General features: G+C 44.9%; 1 protein-coding gene across 5 annotated transcripts in view; it reads left to right on the top strand.

Annotated features, from left to right (window-relative positions):
* gckr (glucokinase (hexokinase 4) regulator) overlaps nucleotides 1-23149 on the top strand; it is a 36904-nt gene extending 13755 nt beyond the window's left edge. For 2 of the 5 annotated variants that reach the window (XM_055862665.1, XM_055862666.1), the window contains 6 exons: nucleotides 300-396; nucleotides 5646-5743; nucleotides 5950-6036; nucleotides 12937-13080; nucleotides 13393-13527; nucleotides 17682-23149. In XM_055862665.1, the coding sequence (XP_055718640.1) occupies nucleotides 300-396; nucleotides 5646-5743; nucleotides 5950-6036; nucleotides 12937-13080; nucleotides 13393-13527; nucleotides 17682-17846 (726 nt within the window). In that variant the 3' untranslated portion in view covers nucleotides 17847-23149. Of the gene's footprint in view, nucleotides 1-299; nucleotides 397-5645; nucleotides 5744-5949; nucleotides 6037-12936; nucleotides 13240-13392; nucleotides 13528-17681 lie in introns of those variants that run through there. The other 3 variants (XM_055862664.1, XM_055862663.1, XR_008752874.1) reach the window with 3 other exon arrangements.
* Nucleotides 23150-25790: the final 2641 nt, after the last annotated feature.

The raw sequence follows: 25790 nt of genomic DNA, 5'->3' as shown, positions 1-25790 counted from the left end.
CCAAGCTGTCAGCTAAAGCGAGACCATGAGTCATGGGCAATATATTTACCAGAGAGAGAGAGAGAGAGCTGACACACTTATTTTATTACCATATCTTCTAACTGTGTGTGTGTGTGTGTGTGTGTGTGTGTGTGTGTGTGTGTGTGTGTGTGTGTGTGTGTGTGTGTGTGTGTGTGTGTGTGTGTGTGTGTGTGTGTGTGTGTGTGTGTGTGTGTGTGTGTGTGTGTGTGTGTGTGTGTGTGTGTGTGTGTGTGTGCGTGCGTGCGTGTGTGTGTGTGTGTGTGTGTGTGTGTTTCCAGGGATCCCAGTTCTGTGTAGCCCATGAGGACTTTGTGAGTCTGGTTCTGCCTACTTTAAGTGACAGAGACACCGTCCTACTGCTGTACACATGTCATGGTGAGCCTACTGAGCTAAAGCCTGGGCACTAACACATGTCCTTGGGTCTCAGACAAGGTTACTAACAATTGGTGAGCATAAACAATGTCTACAGTGTTTGGCCGGATACAATCCGATCGCTTTTAAAGGAAAGGTTGCACAATATATATTGCACAAATCTAACAACGTAGATTGATTATAATCAATCTAAAACAGCAAAAGTTTATAATTTCACAATTTATCAAACAATTCATATACCAACATTTTGGCTTTGACATCAAGAAAGGGACAGCCTGCTGGTGGCTTCAGTGGTCGAGTCCAAATCTACTGGCCAATCTACGGACCAATCTACGGGCCAATCTACGGGCCAATCTACGGGCCAATCTACGGGCCAATCTATGGGCCAATCTACGGGCCAATCTACGGGCCAATCTACGGGCCAATCTACGGGCCAATCTTCAGGGCCAATCTATGGGCCAATCTACGGGCCAATCTACGGGCCAATCTACGGGCCAATCTACGGGCCAATCTACGGGCCAATCTACGGGCCAATCTTCAGGGCCAATCTACGGGCCAATCTACGGGCCAATCTACGGGCCAATCTACGGGCCAATCTACGGGCCAATCTACGGGCCAATCTACGGGCCAATCTACGGACCAATCTACGGACCAATCTACTGGCCAATCTACGGGCCAATCTACTGGCCAATCTATGGACCAATCTACGGACTAATCTAAGGACCAATCTACGGACCAATCTACGGACCAATCTCCTGGCCAATCTACGGGCCAATCTACGGGCCAATCTACGGACCAATCTACGGACCAATCTACGGGCCAGGGTTCTGGTCTAGAAGCACGGTTATGAGTGCTCATACAGTTTTGCTTCTGTACTGCAGTTTAACTGACGCCCGGTCCAGCAATACAATTTCCATAGACGGCTACATAGAGAAGACAGATGACAAAATTCCTAAAAAGACACTTTAGCCATTACTTTCGTCCACAAATCATCATTAATTTGTACGTACACTGAGTGGACAAAGCATTAGGAACACCTGCTCTTTCCATGACAGACTGACCAGGTGAATCCAGGCTATGATCCCTTATTGACGTCACTTGTTAAATCCACTTCTATCAGTGTAGATGAAGGGGAGGAGACCGGTTAAAGAAGGATGTTTAAGCCTTGAGACAACAGACATGGATTGTGTATGTGTGCCATTCAGAGGGTGAATAGGCAAGACAAAATATTGAATTGCCTTTGAATGGGGTATGGTAGTAGGTGCCAGTCGCATCGGTTAAGTGTGTCAAGAACTGCAACGCTGCTGGGTTTTTCACACTCAACAGTTTCCCGTGTGTATCAAGAATGGTCCACCATCCAAAGGACATCCAGCCAACTTGACACAACTGTAGGGAAAGATTGGAGTCAACATGGGCCAGCATCCCTGTGAAACGCTTTCGACACCTTGTAGAGTCCATGGCCCAACAAATGTAGGCTGTTCTGAGGGCAAAAGGGGGTGCAATGCAATATTAGGAAGGTGTTCCTATTGTTTTGTACACTCAGTGTACTGTATATAGACAGTTTCGACTTTGTGGCTGTGTTATCTAGTGGAAACCATGTGAGCGTGAGTAGATTACCTTGAAAACACCGGTTGACATCTTGGATGTAGTGTCCAGATCTTATTGTACCTCAGTGAGGCGAATCGGCTAAGTAGGTACTAAAGTGCCCGAAGACTGTCATGTTACGTCGTTAGTCGATGATAAAAAAAAAAAAAACGAAGATAGCTAGCTATCTAAGTGCACCGGGCTATGCAAAAGGAACTGGCCCACTCGGATCTGGCATCTGGTTGCCCTTGATCATCGCTGTTCCATTGCGTTACACATAGGAGTCATTGGACGAAAGCGTCTTCTGTACAAGGGTAGTTTTGTTTAAGAGACCCAACGCTCAGTCTGAACATTAACACGAGTCGCTCGCGGTTAAGATTTTTGTGAGAAATAATTTTCTGAAAACAATAGGTTAAATTACTACACACCTTTTTCTAGGGTTAGTGTTCCCACACGGCCGTATCTCCATGTTACAGCGCTTGTATATGGAAGACAGACACTTGTATATGGAAGACAGACGGAAGACAAGAGGCGACCACCTGTGTGTAAGCGTAACTCGGGAAGTGTAGCTGAAATGTAGTTTGGTTTTATGGAGGCACCCAAAGCTGTATGGATCTGTACCTGCTGCAGTGTAGTGTAGTAGGATGGAGGCTGTATGGATCTGTAACTGCTACAGTGTAGTTTAGTAGGATGGAGGCTGTATGGATCTGTACCTGCTACAGTGTAGTTTAGTAGGATGGAGGCTGTATGGATGTGTACCTGCTGCAGTGTAGTTTAGTAGGATGGAGGCTGTATGGATCTATACCTGCTACAGTGTAGTGTAGTAGGATGGAGGCTGTATGGATCTGTACCTGCTGCAGTGTAGTTTAGTAGGATGGAGGCTGTATGGATCTGTAACTGCTGCAGTGTAGTTTAGTAGGATGGAGGCTGTATGGATCTGTACCTGCTGCAGTGCAGTTTAGTAGGATGGAGGCTGTATGGATCTGTACCTGCTGCAGTGTAGTTTAGTAGGATGGAGGCTGTATGGATCTGTACCTGCTGCAGTGTAGTTTAGTAGGATGGAGGCTGTATGGATCTGTACCTGCTGCAGTGTAGTTTAGTAGGATGGAGGCTGTATGGATCTGTACCTTCTGCAGTGTAGTTTAGTAGGATGGAGGCTGTATGGATCTGTACCTGCTGCAGTGTAGTTTAGTAGGATGGAGGCTGTATGGATCTGTACCTGCTGCAGTGTAGTGTAGTAGGATGGAGGCTGTATGGATCTGTACCTGCTACAGTGCAGTTTAGTAGGATGGAGGCTGTATGGATCTGTACCTGCTGCAGTGTAGTTTAGTAGGATGGAGGCTGTATGGATCTGTACCTGCTGCAGTGTAGTGTAGTAGGATGGAGGCTGTATGGATCTGTAACTACTACAGTGTAGTTTAGTAGGATGGAGGCTGTATGGATCTGTACCTGCTGCAGTGTAGTTTAGTAGGATGGAGGCTGTATGGATCTGTACCTGCTGCAGTGTAGTTTAGTAGGATGGAGGCTGTATGGATCTGTACCTGCTGCAGTGTAGTGTAGTAGGATGGAGGCTGTATGGATCTGTACCTGCTGCAGTGTAGTTTAGTAGGATGGAGGCTGTATGGATCTGTACCTGCTGCAGTGTAGTTTAGTAGGATGGAGGCTGTATGGATCTGTAACTGCTGCAGTGTAGTTTAGTAGGATGGAGGCTGTATGGATCTGTACCTGCTGCAGTGTAGTGTAGTAGGATGGAGGCTGTATGGATCTGTACCTGCTGCAGTGTAGTTTAGTAGGATGGAGGCTGTATGGATCTGTACCTGCTGCAGTGTAGTTTAGTAGGATGGAGGCTGTATGGATCTGTACCTGCTGCAGTGTAGTTTAGTAGGATGGAGGCTGTATGGATCTGTACCTGCTGCAGTGTAGTTTAGTAGGATGGAGGCTGTATGGATCTGTACCTGCTGCAGTGTAGTTTAGTAGGATGGAGGCTGTATGGATCTGTACCTGCTGCAGTGTAGTTTAGTAGGATGGAGGCTGTATGGATCTGTACCTGCTGCAGTGTAGTGTAGTAGGATGGAGGCTGTATGGATCTGTACCTGCTACAGTGCAGTTTAGTAGGATGGAGGCTGTATGGATCTGTACCTGCTGCAGTGTAGTTTAGTAGGATGGAGGCTGTATGGATCTGTAACTGCTGCAGTGTAGTTTAGTAGGATGGAGGCTGTATGGATCTGTACCTGCTGCAGTGTAGTTTAGTAGGATGGAGGCTGTATGGATCTCTACCTGCTGCAGTGTAGTTTAGTAGGATGGAGGCTGTATGGATCTGTACCTGCTGCAGTGTAGTGTAGTAGGATGGAGGCTGTATGGATCTGTACCTGCTGCAGTGTAGTTTAGTAGGATGGAGGCTGTATGGATCTGTACCTGCTGCAGTGTAGTTTAGTAGGATGGAGGCTGTATGGATCTGTACCTGCTGCAGTGTAGTTTAGTAGGATGGAGGCTGTATGGATCTGTACCTGCTGCAGTGTAGTGTAGTAGGATGGAGGCTGTATGGATCTGTACCTGCTGCAGTGTAGTTTAGTAGGATGGAGGCTGTATGGATCTGTACCTGCTGCAGTGTAGTTTAGTAGGATGGAGGCTGTATGGATCTGTACCTGCTGCAGTGTGGTGTAGTAGGATGGAGGCTGTATGGATCTGTACCTGCTGCAGTGTAGTTTAGTAGGATGGAGGCTGTATGGATCTCTACCTGCTGCAGTGTAGTTTAGTAGGATGGAGGCTGTATGGATCTGTACCTGCTGCAGTGTAGTTTAGTAAGATGGAGGCTGTATGGATCTGTACCTGTTGCAGTGTAGTTTAGTAGGATGGAGGCTGTATGGATCTGTAACTACTACAGTGTAGTTTAGTAGGATGGAGGCTGTATGGATCTATACCTGCTGCAGTGTAGTTTAGTAGGATGGAGGCTGTATGGATCTGTACCTGCTGCAGTGTAGTTTAGTAGGATGGAGGCTGTATGGATCTGTAACTGCTGCAGTGTAGTTTAGTAGGATGGAGGCTGTATGGATGTGTACCTGCTGCAGTGTAGTTTAGTAGTTTAGTAGGATGGAGGCTGTATGGATCTGTACCTGCTGCAGTGTTGTTTAGTAGGATGGAGGCTGTATGGATCTGTACCTGCTGCAGTGTAGTTTAGTAGGATGGAGGCTGTATGGATCTGTACCTGCTGCAGTGTAGTTTAGTAGGATGGAGGCTATAGCTACCATCGGCCAACAACAGAGTTTTGCTAATAGCCTAAAGTGGCTACGCTAACAGCCAAATATCAAAAATATTTTTTTCTAAAACATTGAGGACTCGGTATGATGTGGGTCTTCACTATCGTATGTGGACAGTTGCTTCACTCCTGTTGTGTGTTCACTCACGTGTTCTTCTCTTGACTTCACTTTTCAGAACGCTTTTCCGACATGACTTCGGTCAAATTCGGATAAAATATAAATTTGACCCAAAACACAAATGTAAAGTGACATGTCATATTGGGACTTTAAGTTGGAAGTAGGAAACCGATCAGAAGGTTTAACAGCAACCTAATTCTGCCGTCTTCCCTTTATTAAAGGCAATATTCCTGCAATTCCTCAGATTGAATTGCAGCCTCTCTGTCCCAGACAATGACATCTGTTCTTGTTTAGATGACGTTGGTGATGTAGAGAAGATGGCCCACAGAGTGAGAGAGAAGACCTCCAACCTCCACTCTCTCTATCACGGACTAGAGGGAGACTCCGCTGCTGTACGTCAATCAGTGTGTGTGTGTGTGTGTGTGTGTGTGTGTGTGTGTGTGTGTGTGTGTGTGTGTGTGTGTGTGTGTGTGTGTGTGTGTGTGTGTGTGTGTGTGTGTGTGTGTGTGTGCGTGTGTACGTACATGCGTGTGTTTGTTTTCCTGAGTGATTGCCTTTGTATGTGTGTGTGTGTGTTAACTGTGCTGTGTGTTTACAGGACAGCATTGCTCTCCTGTGTTCATCTGTCCTCAACATAACCTGGCCCTCCTCCTCTACTGTTCACATGGTACAACACATGACTTCAGTCAGTTCAATACAGATCTGCTTTTCTTCTGTTCATTCTCAACCTCTCAACTCATCTCTCCATATTGTGTTCTCTCTCTACCCCCACCCTCTCTCTCTCCCCCCTCGCTCTCTCCCCCCTCGCTCTCTCTCCCCTCTCTCTCTCTCTCTCAATTCAATTCAATTCAATTCAATTCAAGGGGCTTTATTGGCATGGGAAACATGTGTTCACATTGCCAAAGCAAGTGAGGTAGCAATACACAAAAGTGAAACAAACAATACAAATTAACAGTAAACATTACACATACAGAAGTTTCAAAACAATAAAGACATTACAAATGTCATATTATATATATATATACAGTGTTGTAGCAATGTACGAATGGTTAAAGCACACAGGTTAAAATAAATAGGCATAAATATGGGTTGTATTTACAATGCTGTTTGTTCTTCACTGGTTGCCCTTTTCTTGTGACAACAGGTCACACATCTTGCTGCTGTGATGGCACACTGTGGAATTTCACCCAGTAGATATGGGAGTTTATCAAAATTGGATTTGTTTTCGAATTCTTTGTGGATCTGTGTAATCTGAGGGAATATGTGTCTCTAATATGGTCATATATTGGGCAGGAGGTTAGAAAGTGAAGCTCAGTTTCCACCTCATTTTGTGGGCAGTGTGCACATAGCCTGTCTTCTCTTGAGAGCCATGTCTGCCTACGGTGGTCTTTCTCAATAGCAAGGCTATGCTCACTGAGTCTGTACATAGTCAAAGCTTTCCTTAAGTTTGGGTCAGTCACAGTGGTCAGGTATTCTGCCACTGTGTACTCTCTGTTTAGGGCCAAATAGCATTCTAGTTTGCTCTGTTTTTTTGTTAATTCTTTCCAATGTGTCAAGTAATTATCTTTTTGTTTTCTCATGATTTGGTTGGGTCTAATTGTGTTGTTGTCCTGGGGCTCTGTGGGGTGTGTTTGTGTTTGTGAACAGAGCCCCAGGACCAGCTTGCTTAGGGGACTCTTCTCCAGGTTCATTTCTCTGTAGGTGATGGCTTTGTTATGCAAGGTTTGGGAATCGCTTCCTTTTAGGTGGTTGTAGAATTTAACGGCTCTTTTCTGGATTTTGATCATTAGTGGGTATCGGCCTAATTCTGCTCTGCATGCATTATTTGGTGTTCTACGTTGTACACGGAGGATATTTTTGCAGAATTCTGCATGCAGAGTCTCAATTTGGTGTTTGTCCCATTTTGTGAAATCTTGGTTGGTGAGCGGACCCCAGACCTCACAACCATAAAGGGCAATGGGCTCTATGACAGATTCAAGTATTTTTAGCCAGATCCTAATTGGTATGTTGAAATTTATGTTCCTTTTGATGGCATAGAATGCCCTTCTTGCCTTGTCTCTCAGATCGTTCACAGCTTTGTGGAAGTTACCTGTGGCGCTGATGTTTAGGCCGAGGTATGTATAGTTTTTTGTGTGCTCTAGGGCAACGGTGTCTAGATGGAATTTGTGGTCCTGGCGACTGGACCTTTTTTGGAACACCATTATTTTGGTCTTACTGAGATTTACTGTCAGGGCCCAGGTCTGACAGAATCTGTGCAGAAGATCTAGGTGCTGCTGTAGGCCCTCCTTGGTTGGTGACAGAAGCACCAGATCATCAGCAAACAGTAGACATTTGACTTCGGATTCTAGTAGGGTGAGACCGGGTGCTGCAGACTGTTCTAGTGCCCGCGCCAATTCGTTGATATATATGTTGAAGAGGGTGGGGCTTAAGCTGCATCCCTGTCTCACCCCACGACCCTGTGTGAAGAAATGTGTGTGTTTTTTGCCAATTTTAACCGCACACTTGTTGTTTGTGTACATGGATTTTATAATGTCGTATGTTTTACCCCCAACACCACTTTCCATCAATTTGTATAGCAGACCCTCATGCCAAATTGAGTCAAAGGCTTTTTTGAAATCAACAAAGCGTGAGAAGACTTTGCCTTTGTTTTGGTTTGTTTGGTTGTCAATTAGGGTTTGTAGGGTGAATACATGGTCTGTTGTACGGTAATTTGGTAAAAAGCCAATTTGACATTTGCTCAGTACATTGTGTTCATTGAGGAAATGTACGAGTCTGCTGTTAATGATAATGCAGAGTATTTTACCAAGGTTACTGTTGACGCATATTCCACGGTAGTTATTGGGGTCAAATTTGTCTCCACTTTTGTGGATTGGGGTGATCAGTCCTTGGTTCCAAATATTGGGGAAGATGCCAGAGCTAAGGACGATGTTAAAGAGTTTTTGTATAGCCAATTGGAATTTGTTGTCTGTATATTTGATCATTTCATTAAGGATACCATCAACACCACAGGCCTTTTTGGGTTGGAGGGTTTTTATTTTGTCCTGTAACTCATTCAAGGTAATTGGAGAATCCAGTGGGTTCTGGTAGTTTTTAATAGTTGATTCTAGTATTTGTATTTGATCATGTATATGTTTTTGCTATTTATTCTTTGTCATAGAGCCAAAAAGATTGGAGAAGTGGTTTACCCATACATCTCCATTTTGGATAGATAATTCTTCGTGTTGTTGTTTGTTTAGTGTTTTCCAATTTTCCCAGAATTGGTTAGAGTCTATGGATTCTTCAATTACATTGAGCTGATTTCTGACATGCTGTTCCTTCGTTTTCCGTAGTGTATTTCTGTATTGTTTTAGTGATTCACCATAGTGAAGGCGTAGACTCAGGTTTTCCGGGTCTCTAAGTTTTTGGTTGGACAGGTTTCTCAATTTCTTTCTTAGATTTTTGCATTCTTCATCAAACCATTTGTCATTGTTGTTCATTTTCTTCGGTTTTCTATTTGAGATTTTTAGATTTGATAGGGAAGCTGAGAGGTCAAATATACTGTTAAGATTTTCTACTGCCAAGTTTACACCTTCACTATTGCAGTGGAACGTTTTACCCAGGAAGTTGTCTAAAAGAGATTGGATTTGCTGTTGTCTAATTGTTTTTTGGTAGGTTTCCAAACTGCATTCCTTCCATCTATAGCATTTCTTAATGTTACTCAGTTCCTTTGGCTTTGATGCCTCATGATTGAGTATTGCTCTGTTCAAGTAGACTGTAATTTTGCTGTGATCTGATAGGGGTGTCAGTGGGCTGACTGTGAACGCTCTGAGAGACTCTGGGTTGAGGTCAGTGATAAAGTAGTCTACAGTGCTACTGCCAAGAGATGAGCTATAGGTGTACCTGCCATAGGAGTCCCCTCGAAGCCTACCATTGACTATGTACATACCCAGCGTGCGACAGAGCTGCAGGAGTTGTGACCCGTTTTTGTTGGTTATGTTGTCATAGTTGTGTCTAGGGGGGCATATGGGGGAGGGAATGCTGTCACCTGCAGGCAGGTGTTTGTCCCCCTGTGTGCTGAGGGTGTCAGGTTCGTGTCCAGTTCTGGCATTTAGGTCGCCACAGACTAATACATGTCCCTGGGCCTGGAAATGATTGATTTCCCCCTCCAGGATGGTGAAGCTGTCTTCATTAAAGTATGGGGATTCTAGTGGGAGGATATAGGTAGCACACAGGAGGACATTTTTCTCTGTTAAGATAATTTCCTTTTGAATTTCTAGCCAAATGTAAAATGTTCCTGTTTTGGTTAATTTAATGGAGTGAGTTAGGTCTGCTCTATACCAAATTAGCATTCCCCCTGAGTCCCTTCCCTGTTTCACACCTGGTAGTTTGGTGGATGGGACTACCAGCTCTCTGTAACCTAGAGGGCAACCAGTAGGTCCGTCTCCTCTATACCATGTTTCTTGCAGGATGACAATGTCTGCATTACCGATTTCTTTGGTGAAGTCCGGGTTCCTGCTCTTTAGGCCAAAGGCAGATGACCTCAGGCCTTGGATATTCCAGGATGATATAGTGAAGGCTTTTTGTTCCATAAAGTGTCCAGTGTTGTTGGTCGTGGTTTGGCCTCAGGCCAGTAAGTGTGAGCAGAGCCTGCTGAGCATCTGGTACATGCCGTTGGCTTGGGCGAGTGTAAGAGTGGGGGTTGGGCCTGTTTGCCCGCTCATTACCTGGGCGTATGTGTGACTTCCATGTTGATGCCCTCTTTGCGGGGGCGGGGTGCATGGGGTGGGCAGGAGTGGCATAGGTCTGATCTGAGGGGGCCTAAATTGGGTGTGGGCATGGTTGATGTGGGGGGGTGTTGATTGGTTGGGGTGGGGGTGTGGATGTGTCTGGGGTGCTGTGGTCTGGATGTAAGTCCTCTTGGCGTGGGTCCTCTTTGTGTAGGTCCACGGGGGGGGTCCTGAAGGTCTTGGAGGGTGTCTCGCTGGTCTGGGTGGGGTGTCTATTGATCTGTTGCTCCTGTGTGAAGTGTTGGGGCTGCGTTTGAGAGCGATGTCCTTTAGAGTCCGGGCAAAGGTGGGCACTGCTGCCTTGTAGAGGTGGACCTGGTCATAGAGGCTGTTCAAGTCCAGGGTGGAGTGGTGGGCCAGAAAGACATTTGGTTTTGAGGCACAGTCACGGGAAATGCTTGCGTTTACCCGCTGTATTGTAGCAGGGTGGAAGTCTTTTCGTGGTAGCAGGGTGGAGATAACCACTTGTGCGTTGGGGAAAGTAGAAGAAGCTTTTTCAATCACACCCTTCAGTGCTGTGGCCACCCTTTCCTGCTGTGCTCTCAGGTCGTTTGTGCCTGTGTGTATTATTATGTGGCTAGGTGAGCCTAGTTTGTCCTCAGACAGAAGGTCTAGGGCGCGCTGGGTGTTTGGATACCAGAGTTTAGACACACTGTGTTTGGGAAAAAGTTTTTTTTCTTCCATAAATTTCCCATTTGAGTCCATAAGGAGGACAATCTGTGTCTTGTGTTTGTCCTCAGTGGGTGTGGAGGGGTTATCAGGAGGGCTATCAGGGTGGCTGACAGGGGGGGTGCTCAGAGGGGGTGAGAGCTGCTGGGCTTGGGGTTTTTCTTTTGTCTGTTCTGCTGTGATGTCGACTCTATGGTCAGGGTCTGGTGTGGACTGTTCTGCTGTGGTATTGAGACTTTTGTCGGGTGCTGAGGTGGGCTGTTCTGCTGGCGTCTCTGTGGGGATGGCCACCTCCCTAGTGGGTTGTTCTCTGTCACATGCCATCCCCCTCCACCTCTCCTCCAGCAGTCTGATCCTCTCCTCCATCACCCTCTCCCTCTCCTCCAGCAGTCTGATCCTCTCCTCTACTGCTTTGTTCTGCTCCTGCTTCTGCTCTTTCTCCTGTTGAAATTGTCTCACCACAGTCCAGAGTGCAGATATGTCTCTCTCCACCTCCAGCTCTCCTGGTATGGTTAAGGGGGTGTTGTGCTGGACTGTTGTCTGGGTCTGTGCTGACTGGAGTGTAATCACCTGCTGTTCCAGCTCCACCTGCCTTACCTCCAGCTGGGTGAATTTATCCTTCATTTCAATGAGGGGGAAGTACTCTGTGCTGGGAGGTTGACTGTCTGCTGAGGGTTGCTCGTCTGTGGGTCCTGATGAAGAGGTCTGGTCTGACCCGCTTGGGGTGGGGGTATCTTTATCAAGGGAGAGCTTCTCCTGCTGGGATAATTCTTTGATTAGGTGAAAGTCCAGCTGAAACTGTTTGGGGTTGCCCTGTACCATTACTGTTCTAGACTTATAAAGATTTATATTAGCTGACTCCTCGTCCTCGTTGTCAAGAATCCTGAGTTTCCACCCCTCGTTAACCCCCCCTCTCTTAACAGAGGGGTAGTGTGCTAATATAGCACTGTGCCATGCCAGGGGATGGTTTGTGTGGAAGATAAGGTTGCTGATGTTCCCATTTTTGTAATAGTCAGCAAAAAGTGTCTCTTGATTTTCCATAAGGAGCTTCATTTTGTGATTTTTTCTTGCCTTATCATTCTTTACAATCACCGGGTACTGTATTTTAATTACCTCTGAACAGCGGGAGGCAGCTTCTAAGGCCTCTCCATTTGTTTGGGGTAGACTATTCGACTCTCCTGCCATTGTTGGGCTAATGGGCTTTGACACCTCTCACTTGACACGTAAGTGCTAGTTGAAGCTGTATCAAGCTTGTTAATTATGTTTCATTCAATGCTTATAAAGTAATGTCATGTATTTTTCTTCTTGGCTTTTGGAAATAGAATATAGTTTCAGACTAAACATTACTCACTCAGTTCCAGGTTGGGTGGTGTTTTCAGGTTTCTGTTGTTTTCCAGAGAATTTATATAGAATTATAATCCTTGGTTGTTGTGAACTTTTCAGGTGATTCCGTAATTCCGTCCAAAATCAGTTTGTAGGTTTTGAGTTTTGATTTGAAGTGAGGGTTATGTAGTAGAGGGTAACATCCTGCATATGTCCCTGACAAAAAAATCCAAGTTTATCTAACTCTAAATCTATCTTTTTTAAAGAAAATGCTGAAAAATGCAGGAGCTCATCTGATCGTGACCTCTCTCTCTCTCTCTCTCTCTCTCTCTCTCTCTCTCTCTCTCTCTCTCTCTCTCTCTCTCTCTCTCTCTCTCTCTCTCTCTCTTTCTCTCCCCCCCCTCTCTCTCTCTCTCTCCTCTCTCTCTCTCTCTCTCTCTCTCTCTCTCTCTCTCTCTCTCTCTCTCTCTCTCTCCCCCCTCGCGCTCTCTCCCTCTCTCTCCCCCCCTCTCTCTCTATCTCTCCCCTCGCTCTCTCTATCTCCCCCCTCCCTCTCTCTCTCTCTCTCTCTCTCCCCTCGCTCTCTCTCCCCTCTCTCCCCCCTCCCTCTCTCTCTCTCTCCCGCCCTCGCGCTCTCTCCCCTCTCTCTCCCCCCCTCCCTTTCTCTCTCTCTCTCTCCCCCCTCGCTCTCTCTCCCCTCTCCCCCCCCCCCCTCTCTCTCTCTCTCTCTCTCTCTCTCTCTCTCCTCCTCTCTCTCTCTCTCTCTCTCTCTCTCTCTCTCTCTCTCTCTCTCTCTCTCTCCATCCCTCCCTCACTCCCTCCCCCAGCAGTGGGAGCTGTCCAGTAAGTTGGTGCTGAATGCTGTGAGTACAGGAAGTCACGTTTTAAAGGGAAAGATCTACAGGAACCACATGGTAGACCTACAGGTCACCAACAGCAAACTGTACCACAGGGCTATACACATACTGCAGGTACACAGGTCACCAACAGCAAACTGTACCACAGGGCTATACACATACTGAAGGTACACAGGTCACCAACAGCAAACTGTACCACAGGGCTATACACATACTGCAGGTACACAGGTCACCAACAGCAAACTGTACCACAGGGCTATACACATACTGCAGGTACACAGGTCACCAACAGCAAACTGTACCACAGGGCTATACACATACTGAAGGTACACAGGTCACCAACAGCAAACTGTACTACAGGGCTATACACATACTGCAGATACACAGGTCACCAACAGCAAACTGTAACCATCTCTCTCTCTGTAGAAGTTGTCAGGTGTCTCCCTGACCCAGTGTGAGGAGGCACTATTGAAGGCCATCTATAATGTCGAACAACTACCAGAGGACATCACCTCAGCTGGGGTCACCACACACACACTCACCGCCAGCCGCAGGAAAAGGGTAAACAAACAAACACACACACACACACACACACACACACACACACACACACACACACACACACACACACACACACACACACACTCACCGCCAGCCGCAGGAAAAGGGTAAACAAACACACACACACACACACACTCACCGCCAGCCGCCGGAACAGGGTAAACAAACAAACACACACACACACACACACACACACACACACACAAACACACACACACACACACACACACACACACACACACACACACACACACACACACACACACACACACACACACACACACACACACACACACACACACACACACACACACACACACACACACACACACACACACACAAAACCCGCAGCATGTGACAGGGGCAACAGTCCATTACAGATTACAAAGGAACACCCAGCCGTGATCTGCCCAACAATTCCTCTCCACCAGATAAACTCATTGCATTTTATGCACGCTTTAACAATAATAACAGTGTGTTGGGTCTGAGGGCCGCCACCGACCCAGAAGATTGGGGGATCTCGCTCTCCGAGGCCGACATGAGTAAAGTCTTTAATCAGGTCAGTACCCACAAGGCCGGCGGGGCCCAATGTTATTCCAGGGTGAGTTCTCAGATCACGTCCCAGTCTGTAATCCCCACGTGTTTTAAGATGACCACCATCATTCAAATCAAATCAAACTTTATTAGTCACATGCGCCGAATACAACAAGTGTAGACTTTACCGCGAAATGCTTTACTTACAAGCCGTTAACCAACAGTGCAGTTCAAGAAGAAGAAAATATTTACCAAGTAGACTCAAATAAAAAGTAATAATAGAAAATAATACAATATGAATAACATTTCCTGTTCCTAAGAACTCTAAGGCTTCATGCCACAATGACTACCGCCCTGTAGCACTCACATCTGTAATCATGAAGTGCTTTGAGAGGCTCGTTATGGCACACATCAACTCCATCATCCCAGACACCCTAGAACAATTCCAATTAGCATACCGCCCCAACAGATCCATGGAGGACACAATCTCAAGTTGCACTCCACACTGCCCTCACCCACCTAGATACGAGGAATAACTCAACTCAGCAAAAAAAGAAAAGTCCCTTTTTCAGGACCCTGTCTTTCAAAGATAATTTGTAAAAATCCAAATAACTTCACAGATCTTCATTGTAAAAGGTTTTAACACTGTTTCCCATGCTTGTTCAATGAACCATAAACAATTAATGAACATGCACCTGTGGAATGTTCGTTAAGACGCTAACAACTTACAGACGGTAGGCAATTAAGGTCACAGTTATGAAAAGTTAGGACACTAAAGAGGCCTTTCTACTGACTCTGAAAAACATCAAAAGAAAGATGCCCGGGGTCCCTGCTCATTTGTGTGAACGTGCCTTAGGCATGCTGCTAGGAGGCATGAGGACTGCAGATGTGGCCAGGGCAATAAATTGCAATGTCTGTACTGTGAGACGCCTAAGACAGCGCTACACGGAGACAGGACGGACAGCTGATGGTCCTCGCAGTGGCAGACCACGTGTAATAACACCTGCACCGGATCGGTCCATGCGAACATCACACATGCGGGACAGGTACAGGATGGCAACAACAACTGCCCGAGTTACATCTGGAACGCACAATCCCTCCATCAGTGCTCAGACTGTCTGCAATAGGCTGAGAGAGGCTGGACTGAGGGCTTGTAGGCCTGTTGTAAGGCAGGTCCTCACCAGACATCACTGGCAACAACGTCGCCTATGGGCACAAACCCACCGTCGCTGGATCAGACAGGACTGGCAAAAAGTGCTCTTCACTGACGAGTCACGGTTTTGCTCACCAGGGGTGATGGTCGGATTCGCATTTATCGTCGAGGGAATGAGCGTTACACCGAGGCCTGTACTCTGGAGCGGGATTGATTTGGAGGTGGAGGGTCCGTCATGGTCTGGGGCGGTGTGTCACAGCATCATCGGACTGAGCTTGTTGTCATTGCAGGCAATCTCAACGCTGTGCGTTACAGGGAAGACATCCTCCCTCATGTGGTACCCATCCTGCAGACTCATCCTGACATGACCCTTTAGCATGACAATGCCACCAGCCATACTGCTCGTTCTGTGCGTGATTTCCTGCAAGACAGGAATGTCAGTGTTCTGCCATGGCCAGCGAAGAGCCCAGATCTCAATCCCATTGAACACGTCTGGGACCTGTTGGATCGGAGGGTGAGGGCTAGGGCCATTCCCTCCAGAAATGTCTCGGAACTTGCCGGTGCCATGGTGGAAGAGTGGGGTAACATCTCACTGCAAGAACTGGCAAATCTGGTGCAGTCCATGAGGAGGAGATGCACTGCAGTAGTTAATGCAGCTGGTGGCCACACCAGTTACTGACTGTTACTTTTGATTTTGACCCCTCCCCTTTGTTCAGGGACACATTATTCAATTTCTGTTAGTCACATGTCTGTGGAACTTGTTCAGTTTATGTCTCAGTTGTTGAATCTTGTTATGTTCATACAAATATTTACACATGTTAAGTTTGCTGAAAATAAACACAGTTGACAGTGAGAGGACGTTTCTTGGCAGGCCTTATCATCGGCAACAATTAGACAGCCTACAGGGAGGTCAGTGACCTGGTAGTGTGGTGCCGGAACAATAACCTCTCCCTCAATGTCAGTAAGACCAAGGAGCTGTTTGTGGACAACAGGAAACCGGGGGGTGGGAAAGCCCTCATCCACATCGACGGGGCTGCAGTGGAGCGGGTCGAGAGCTTCAAGTTCCTCAGTGTTCACATGCGTACAGTCGTGACGAAGGCGCGACAGCACCTCTTCCCCCTCAGGAGGTGGAAAGGTTTGGCATGGGCCCTCAAATCCTCAAAATGTTCTACAATGGTACCATTGAGAGCATCTTGACTGGCCGATTCACTGCTTGGTATGGTAATAGCACCGCCCTCGATCGCGCGGACAGCCCAGTACATCACTGGGGCCGAGCTCCCTGACATCCAGGACCTCTATATCAGGCGGTGTGAAAGGAAAGCCCGGTAAATTGTTAAAGACTCCAGCCATCCAAGCTATCGACTGTTCTCTCTGTCTCTGCATGGCAAGCGGCACCGTGCATCAAGTCTGAAACCAACAGACTCCCGAAGAGCTAGTAGCCGTAACACTGATAAATAACTAACTAAATATCAGAGTTGACGTTTTTATCTTATTCCTATCTTTGCACTGCACACTCACAGGGCCCTACACACTACACACACTGATACTCTAACACACACACACACATACACAGTCACTGTCTGTCACTCCAACACAGTAATACTCTAACAACCACTACACACACTGATACTCCAGCACACACACATATACACACACAAACACACACTCCATCATTTACATAATATGCACATACATTTATACTGACTCTACACACCCACTCACATACAATCATCATAGACGCTGCTGCTACTCTGTTTATCATATATCCTGATGCCTAGTCACCTGACCCCTATACATATCTACCTCTATCACTCCAGTATCCCTGTCACCTTACCCCTATACATATCTACCTCCATCACTCCAGTATCCCTGTACATTGTAAATATGATACTAGAACTGACCCTGTATATAGTATGATTACCCCTATACATATCTACCTCCATCAATCCAGTATCCCTGCACATTGTAAATATGATACTAGAACTGACCCTGTATATAGTATGCTTCATTGGAGACTGCTGAGGGGAAGACGGCTCATAGTAAAGGCTGGAATGGAGGGAATGGAATGGTAAACAAATGAAAACCATGTTTTTTGATACCATTCCACTTACTCCATTCCAGCCTTTATTATGAGCTGTCCTGTCATCAGCAGCCTCCACTGGTATGCTTACTTTGTGTTCTACTTTCTTGTTTTTTATATCTTCTGTGTTTTTCTTCTACCTTGTTATTTTTAGAGCTACATTGTTATTGATTACTGCATTGTTGGGGTTAGAGTTTGCAAGAAAAGCATTTCACTGTACTTGTGCATGTGACATTCAAACTTGAAACAGTGACATAAACACACACCTCTATCTGTCTGTCAATTGCTAACCTGTGTTTTCCATTTCTCTCTCTCCCTCTCCCGTCTGTCTCTATATGTCTCTCTCTATCTCTCTCTGTCTCTCTGTTTCTCTGTCTCTGTCTGTAGGTGGTCCCGCTGGCGTTGGTCTGTCTGCTGATTGGTTGCTCTCTCTCTGAGGCAGAGTCTCGTCTGGAGTCCCACCCAGTGGTGCGTGACGCTGTAGAGGCTTGTCTGACATCATCACAACATCTGACATCCTCACCAGGAGACCAGACCTCCACAAACCAATGACTTCCTATAGTTGCAAACCTTTGATACTGTAGTATTATACTATACTTTCATTAACTATAATTTAATAATATGTTTTGATAAGATCAGTTTGTAAACTCTATAGAAATCTGGTGGATGTAACCTTAATAATTTATTTTCCATTTACTAACATAACAAACACTACATAGTATGATGAACCTTCGGAAAGTATTCAGACCCACTGACATTTTTCACATTTTGTTACGTTACAGACTTATTCTAAAATGGATTTAAAAAAAGTAAAATCAGCAATCTGACCCCATAATGATGGTGAAAACAGGTTGACCCCATAATGATGGTGAAAACAGGTTGACCCCATAATGATGGTGGAAACAGGTTTGTAGAATGTTTGCAAATGTATTAAAAATAAAAACCAGAAATACCTTATTTACATAAGTATTCAGACCCTTTGATATGAGACTCGGAATTGAGCTCAGGTGCATCCTGTTTACATTTATCATCCTTGAGATGTTTATACAACTTGATTGGAGTCCAACTGTGGTAAGTTCAATTGATTGGACATGATTTGTAAAGGCACACACCTGTCTATATAAGGTCCCACAGTTGACAGTGCATGTCAGAGCAAAAACCAAGCAATGAGGTCAAAGGAATTGTCCGTAGAGCTCTGAAACAGGATTGTGTCGAGGCACAGATCTGGGGAAGGGTACCAAAACATTTCTGCAGCATTGAAGGTCCCCAAGAATACGGTGGCCTCCCTCATTCTTAAATGGAAGAGGTTTGGAACCACCATGACTTCCCGAGAGCTGGCCGCCCGGGCAAAGTGAGCAATCAGGGAGAAGGGCCTTGGTCAGAACCCGATGATCACTCTGACAGAGCTCCAGAGTTCCTCTGTGGAGATGGGAGAACCTTCCAGAAGGACAACCATCTCTGCAGCACTCCACCAATCAAGCCTTTATGGTAGAGTGGCCAGACGGATGTCACTCCTCAGTAAAAGGCACATGACAGCCCACTTGGAGTTTGCCAAAAGGCCCATTAAGGACTTCTCAAGATTGTCTGGTCTGATGAAACCAAGATTAAACTTTTGCCTGAATGCCAAGCATCCCATCTGGAGGAAACCTGGCACCATCCCTACGGTGAAGCATGGTGGTGGCAGCATCATGCTGTGGGGATGTTTTTGAGCTGCTGGGACTGGGAGACTAGAGGCAAAAATGAACAGAGCAAAGTACAGAGAGATTCTTGATGAAAACAAGCTCCAGAGTGCTCAGGACCTCAGACTGGGGCGAAGGTTCACCTTCCAACAGGACAACGACCCTAAACACACAGCCAAGACAAAGCAGGGTTGGCTTTGGGACAAGTCTCTGAATATCCTTGTGTGGCCCAGCCAGAGCCCGGACTTGAACCCGATCGAACATCTCTGGAGAGACCTGAAAATAGCTGTGCAGCAACACTCCCCATCCTATCTGGCAGCGCTTGAGAGGACCTTCAGAGAAGAATGAGAGAAACTCCCCAAATACAGGGGTGCCAAGCTTGTAGCGTCATACACAGGACTTGAGTCTGTAATCGCTGCCAAAGGTGCTTCAACAAAGTACTGAGTAAAGGGTCTGTATACTTATGTAAATGTGATACTTCCATTTTTTATTTGTAATAAATTAGCAACAGTTTCTATTTTCTTTTTGTTATTATGGGATGTTGTGTTTAGATTGATGAGGGGGGAAAAACTATTTAATACATTTTAGAATAAGGCTGTAACAGTTCATCTTTCAATCACCCACGTGGGTATATGTTCCTAAAAACCAATGAGGAGATGGGAGAGGCGGGACTCGCAGCGCGTCAAGCGTCACAAATAGAACCAAGTTCAATTTTAGCGCCTGGCTACGCAGACGTTCCTGGCCACACGTGAGCAGTGTGGGTGCAATGATTGAATAACATGTATGTTTAAATTTAATTTGCAACGCACGCGACACGTAAGCCCCCACATAGGGCTGTAGAACAGCAGACTGTAAACATGACAATAAGGTAGCACCAGCGGGCAGTAGAACAGCAGACTGTAACCATGACAACAAGGCAGAACCAGAGGGCTGTAGAACAGCAGACTGTAACCATGACAATAAGGTAGAACCAGAGGGCAGTAGAACAGCAGACTGTAACCATGACAACAAGGCAGCACCAGCGTGCAGTAGAACAGCAGACTGTAACCATGACAACAAGGCAGAACCAGAGGGCAGTAGAACGGCAGACTGTAACCATGACAATAAGGTAGCACCAGAGGGCAGTAGAACAGCAGACTGTAACCATGACAACAAGTCAGCACCAGAGGGCAGTAGAACAGCAGACTGTTACCATGACAACAAGGCAGAACCATAGGGCAGTAGAACAGCAGACTGTAACCATGACAACAAGGCAGAACCAGAGGGCAGTAGAACAGCAGACTGTAACCATGACAATAAGGCAGAACCAGAGGGCAGTAGAACAGCAGACTGTAACCATGACAATAAGGTAGCACCAGAGGGCAGTAGAACAGCAGACTGTAACCATGACAACAAGGTAGCACCAGAGGGCAGTAGAACAGCAGACTGTAACCATGACAATAAGGCAGAACCAGAGGGCAGTAGAACAGCAGACTGTAACCATGACAATAAGGTAGCACCAGAGGGCAGTAGAACAGCAGACTGTAACCATGACAACAAGGTAGCACCAGAGGGCAGTAGAACAGCAGACTGTAACCATGACAACAAGGTGGCACCAGAGGGCAGTAGAACAGCAGACTGTAACCATGACAACAAGGTGGCACCAGAGGGCAGTAGAACATAACATAAGAAAATCTACTGCAACTGTAGTTGGAAACAAAGCTGTAGGTTGAGTTCCTGCCCGGATTAGATGCTTAGGTGTTGCATTGCAGATTGTTATATCATATGATGCGGTTAGCTGCTATGTTAAACACCTATTGAGGCATTGTGAGATCTGGCATTCGTCTGCAATGTAGTAGGGCAGGAACTCGACCGAATAGAGTCGTTGGAGCTGGACGCCATGTTGTTACCTCTGAACATTCCATTTACCCATTCAAGAGCTGTGATCTTCAGACATTTCCATCAATTTCTATTGGACAATCTTGACCAGAAACCTGTGGCCACATGGTTAGAATATCAGCACCTATAGTCAACATGTCAAATATCAGTGGTCGCCAACATGTCAAAGCTGTGATCCACCTCTAGATATTTGGAGTTATTTTTGAACAAAGCCCATGTTCTGACCTAGTCCTGAGGTCTCATTGGCTCACTTCCAGTTATGGAAAATCTGTTTCAGCCCGTTTTCTAAACAATTTCTTCAAAGCAAGTTTAACTAAACAGTCAAGGGACATACAACATACTTCAGAATATTCTAAACTTTCCACAATGCATCCATGTTTCCTGCCATTAATCAACATTTTAAATGTAAAATCTCCTGTAGGGATCCGTCTCCCAGCGAGAAAATATTTATCACAAAATGTCCAAATGTATCCCACAGTAAATATAGGATTATGCTTATACTGACAGTGTCTGTGAGGCTACGGCTCAGATTGGACTGTGTAAAACATCCTCAATCCCTCCGTGGCAAATTAAACACACACACACACACACACACACACACACACACACACACACACACACACACACACACACACACACACACACACACACACACACACACACACACACACACACACACGTAGAGGATTAGAGTAACATGGGTGCTGTTCTCTCTCAGAGTGACTGAGCTGCTTTAGATCCGGTGGCCTGGAGCCAATGTGGCACTCCTGGTGCACCGTACACACACACTACACACACACACTACACACACAGTACACACACAGTACACACACACACTACACACACAGTACACACACAGTACACACACAGTACACACACACTACACACACACACAGTACACACACACTACACACACACACACTACACACACAGTACACACACACTACACACACAGTACACACACACACTACACACACAGTACACACACAGTACACACACAGTACACACACAGTACACACACACACTGAACATAATCTAAAGGGACCTCACTCTCCTCTTCACAAAATAGTTAGTCTTTATCTGAACTAGATCTTATACAGTTGAAATGTTCTAGTCAGTGGAAATCTTACGCATGGTACCTTTAAGCAGCAACAAATTTCAACTAAATAGTATTTTTAATTTCAAATATTTTATTCATTATTATACATTAAAATACATTAGAATCTTCATTTGAAACTTTACATGGTGTTCCCAAGGTTATGTCACAGAAGAAGATTGACAGCCGAACGGACCAATAGCAGCATAGACATGTCCCACAGCACCACCAACCAACCAATAGGACTTTATGATTGACGCCCAAAACAAACAAAAACATAGACTCCTTAGACTCTGAGCCTGAGAGAATCATAGTGCACATCTCTGTTTCAACCCTGTGTAAAGATATGTTACAGCATAGATATATAGATATGAGGACTTTGCTCTAAACTACAAGTGTCAAAGTCCATCCTGTTTGATCATATCCATAAATATATTCAATACATCCAGATAACCCTTCAGTCAGGTACGACAACAACAACAACAGCAATACCAGCTGTACCGCTAATAATGAGATTAAAGATAGAGATAGATGTCTCTCTTCTCTCTCCCTCATCTCTCTCGTCACCATGGTTGCAGTAAAAGCCAATTTATGCTTGATCCGAAATATGCAGAGCCTCTGGAGACACACAGCGACCAAACTGAGCACTGTACCGCATTGCTGTGCGCCTCCCAAATTCTGTACCAATGCGGAGGGTTCCGTATAGCTCCTCATTGACATGATTGGTTGACGGTAGGTGGGGGCGTGAGATCCTGTATAAGCACAATCTCACTTCCTTGACAACAGCTCTGCGCTGCTCCGCGAAGGGCAAGAAGAATGAATGCCCTGACTTCTGCAGAGACCGTATCACCGTAAATGGTGCTCCGGCCAATGCAGACGACTGAATGACCACGCAGCGCCTTTAAGACTTTAGTTTAAGTCTTGAGTAGATAAACTGATTACCGTCCCACATGGTTAAATACCTGGGAAGCTCCTGCGTCATATCGCCTGACAAAACAACTGAACGCTACAACACAGACGCAGATCAGGGTTGCGTTACCTTGACAACTCAACAACAACAACCTTCACGGCCCAACCATGGACAGAAAACAGACACTTAAAATGGTTCGGTACTAGTGATGAGCGATTAACTGAAATGTTGTACATTTTTTCAATTATTAAACAACTAATTGACTGAAGTCAGTTCAATTACTTGAATTCCATTTATTTTGTTTTTGTGAGCCCAACACACAAATCATTCAAGAGAGAAATCAAGACAATAACTATGTGGGACGCTGGACTGAAGGGAGTTGTCGTTTTCATAGACGGGTTGGTTGTTTAGCAACAAAACCGAGGCGTTCGCAACTATGGGGCAAAACAGACAGGCTTGGCTTAGATTGTTGACAACATGTAAGCCATTTTTCGTATCCAATGTTTATTGAAAACATAAATGTGTTGGTGAGCTAGCGATTTTTTTGTGCCATATTAGCATTGACATGAAATCAGTCAAAACAAGACATTATATCAATAACAAGATGAAATGAGCTGAAACGAGACACATCCAGAATCCCCACACGTCAGTTTCTTGTCATTCTTGCTCGCAATCTGGCCATCCAGAATCACAACAGGTTGATTTCTGCCCCACGGAAGCGCGCACATCGTTTTCGTGATGTCAGCTAACCCATCTATAAAGCAAATATTCAATTTATTAGTTCCGTGCAGAAACGTGGTAATTAACTACAATGCCCATAATCCATTGCGCCGGTTCCTTCCCGCTCCAACAGAAACGGATATACGTTTACGCCTGCTCTGTTAGGTTAGATACACACAGACCGCAATGTACACAACACAATGACAAGACGGACAGAGACAGTTGGTGAAAGTATGCCTTATCTACTTTGAAGGACAAGTAACATGATTTAGTCAGACAGCTCTGCGGCATACTTAGACAGGCTAGCTAAATAGGATGACTACAGACAGTACAGTATGGGGAGTACAGATATAATATTAGATGGGCTGACTGGCTGGCTGGCTGGCAGCTACTGCCTGAGCAGATATGAGACCATGACTTTAAAGAATTAAAAATAATAAAATCATTAAATAAAACCTAAGTAAATATACACAACTGAAATCTTTTATTATTTCATAGTAATTTCAATATGTTCTATTGGTGTCTACCCAATGTGGACCTGAAAGAGTCAATGGAATATTTTCTACATGTTTTGGCAATTGAATGTTCACTAGTTTAGGCTTTGGAATTTCTATTAAAAAGCAACACAAAAAAATCCTTTTAATTTCATGATTTCATAATGCATTTAATTTTTTTTTTCATTATCGAAATTGAAATGGAAAAAAAACATGATTATATTTTAATAATCGAAACCGAACCAACTTCAAAAAGCACTAATCGCTCAGCACTATTCGGGTACCAAACATTATAAGGAAGTTGTCCGTCATACACCCATCATGATCGTTCATACAACCCTCCTTCCCTGAGATTCTCTGAGATTCCAATGTCAGTCTTCAAACACTGAGTTTCAGAATGACACTACAGTAATCTTATCAAGTATACATGCATGATTTGTTGCTTATAAATTATATAAATATGTAGTTTGGTTGTTACTTTGAATACATTCCCCCAATGCCTATTGTCACAGGGAGGTATATGTTTATGGCTAAGTGATACAAGTTAACCTGTATGTGATGACCTTGTGTGCTCTCAGCATTGTGTGCTCTCAGGTTAACCTTAGAGAAGTGCTTTTCCAAACTAAACCATATTTCTGTCTGGGAACCAGGAGGAATTGGTCTACACTTGAGCCCTGTTTGGGGAGCACCGCTCTAGAGTGTACTTCTGTTTAACAACACACCTATTCACAAACACAAAATACGCATATCATCATGAAGTCCAAAATATACACCCCTCCATACAGAAGAGAATATAAACCCCACTATACAGTAGAGAATATACATCCCTCCAGACAGTAGAGAATGTACACCCCTCTATAAAGTAGATAATATACACCCCTCGATACAGTAGAGAATATACACCCTCTATACAGTAGAGAATATATATCCCTCTATACAGTAGAGAATATACACTCCTCTATACAGTAGAGAATATACACCCCTCTATACAGTAGAGAATATACATCCCTCTATACAGTAGAGAATATACACCCCTCTATACAGTAGAGAATATACACCCCTCGATACAGTAGAGAATATACACCCTCTATACAGTAGAGAATATACACCCCTCCATACAGTAGAGAATATACACTCCTCTATACAGTAGAGAATATATATCCCTCTATACAGTAGAGAATATATATCCCTCTATACAGTAGAGAATATACACTCCTCTATACAGTAGAGAATATACACCCCTCTATACAGTAGAGAATATATATCCCTCTATACAGTAGAGAATATACACTCCTCTATACAGTAGAGAATATACACCCCTCTATACAGTAGAGAATATACACCCCTCCAGACAGTAGAGAATATACACCCCTCTATACAGTAGAGAATATATATCCCTCCAGACAGTAGAGAATATACACCCCTCTATACAGTAGAGAATATACACCCCTCCAGACAGTAGAGAATATACACCCCTCTATACAGTAGAGAATATATATCCCTCTATACAGTAGAGAATATATATCCCTCTATACAGTAGAGAATATACACCCTCTATACAAATAGAGAATATATATCCCTCAAGGAAAATAAAATCAGACATAAATACAATTGGTTTCTAGAAATATACAAATATAATTTTCACATGACATCTTATGGTTTGTAAGATTATGATAATTTCAAGTTTCAGTTATACCCTTCCATAGCAATAACACGTAC

Source organism: Salvelinus fontinalis, chromosome 15, assembly GCF_029448725.1.
Source record: "Salvelinus fontinalis isolate EN_2023a chromosome 15, ASM2944872v1, whole genome shotgun sequence".
Lineage (NCBI taxonomy): Eukaryota > Metazoa > Chordata > Actinopteri > Salmoniformes > Salmonidae > Salvelinus > Salvelinus fontinalis.
This window is presented reverse-complemented; position numbering and strand designations above follow the sequence as displayed.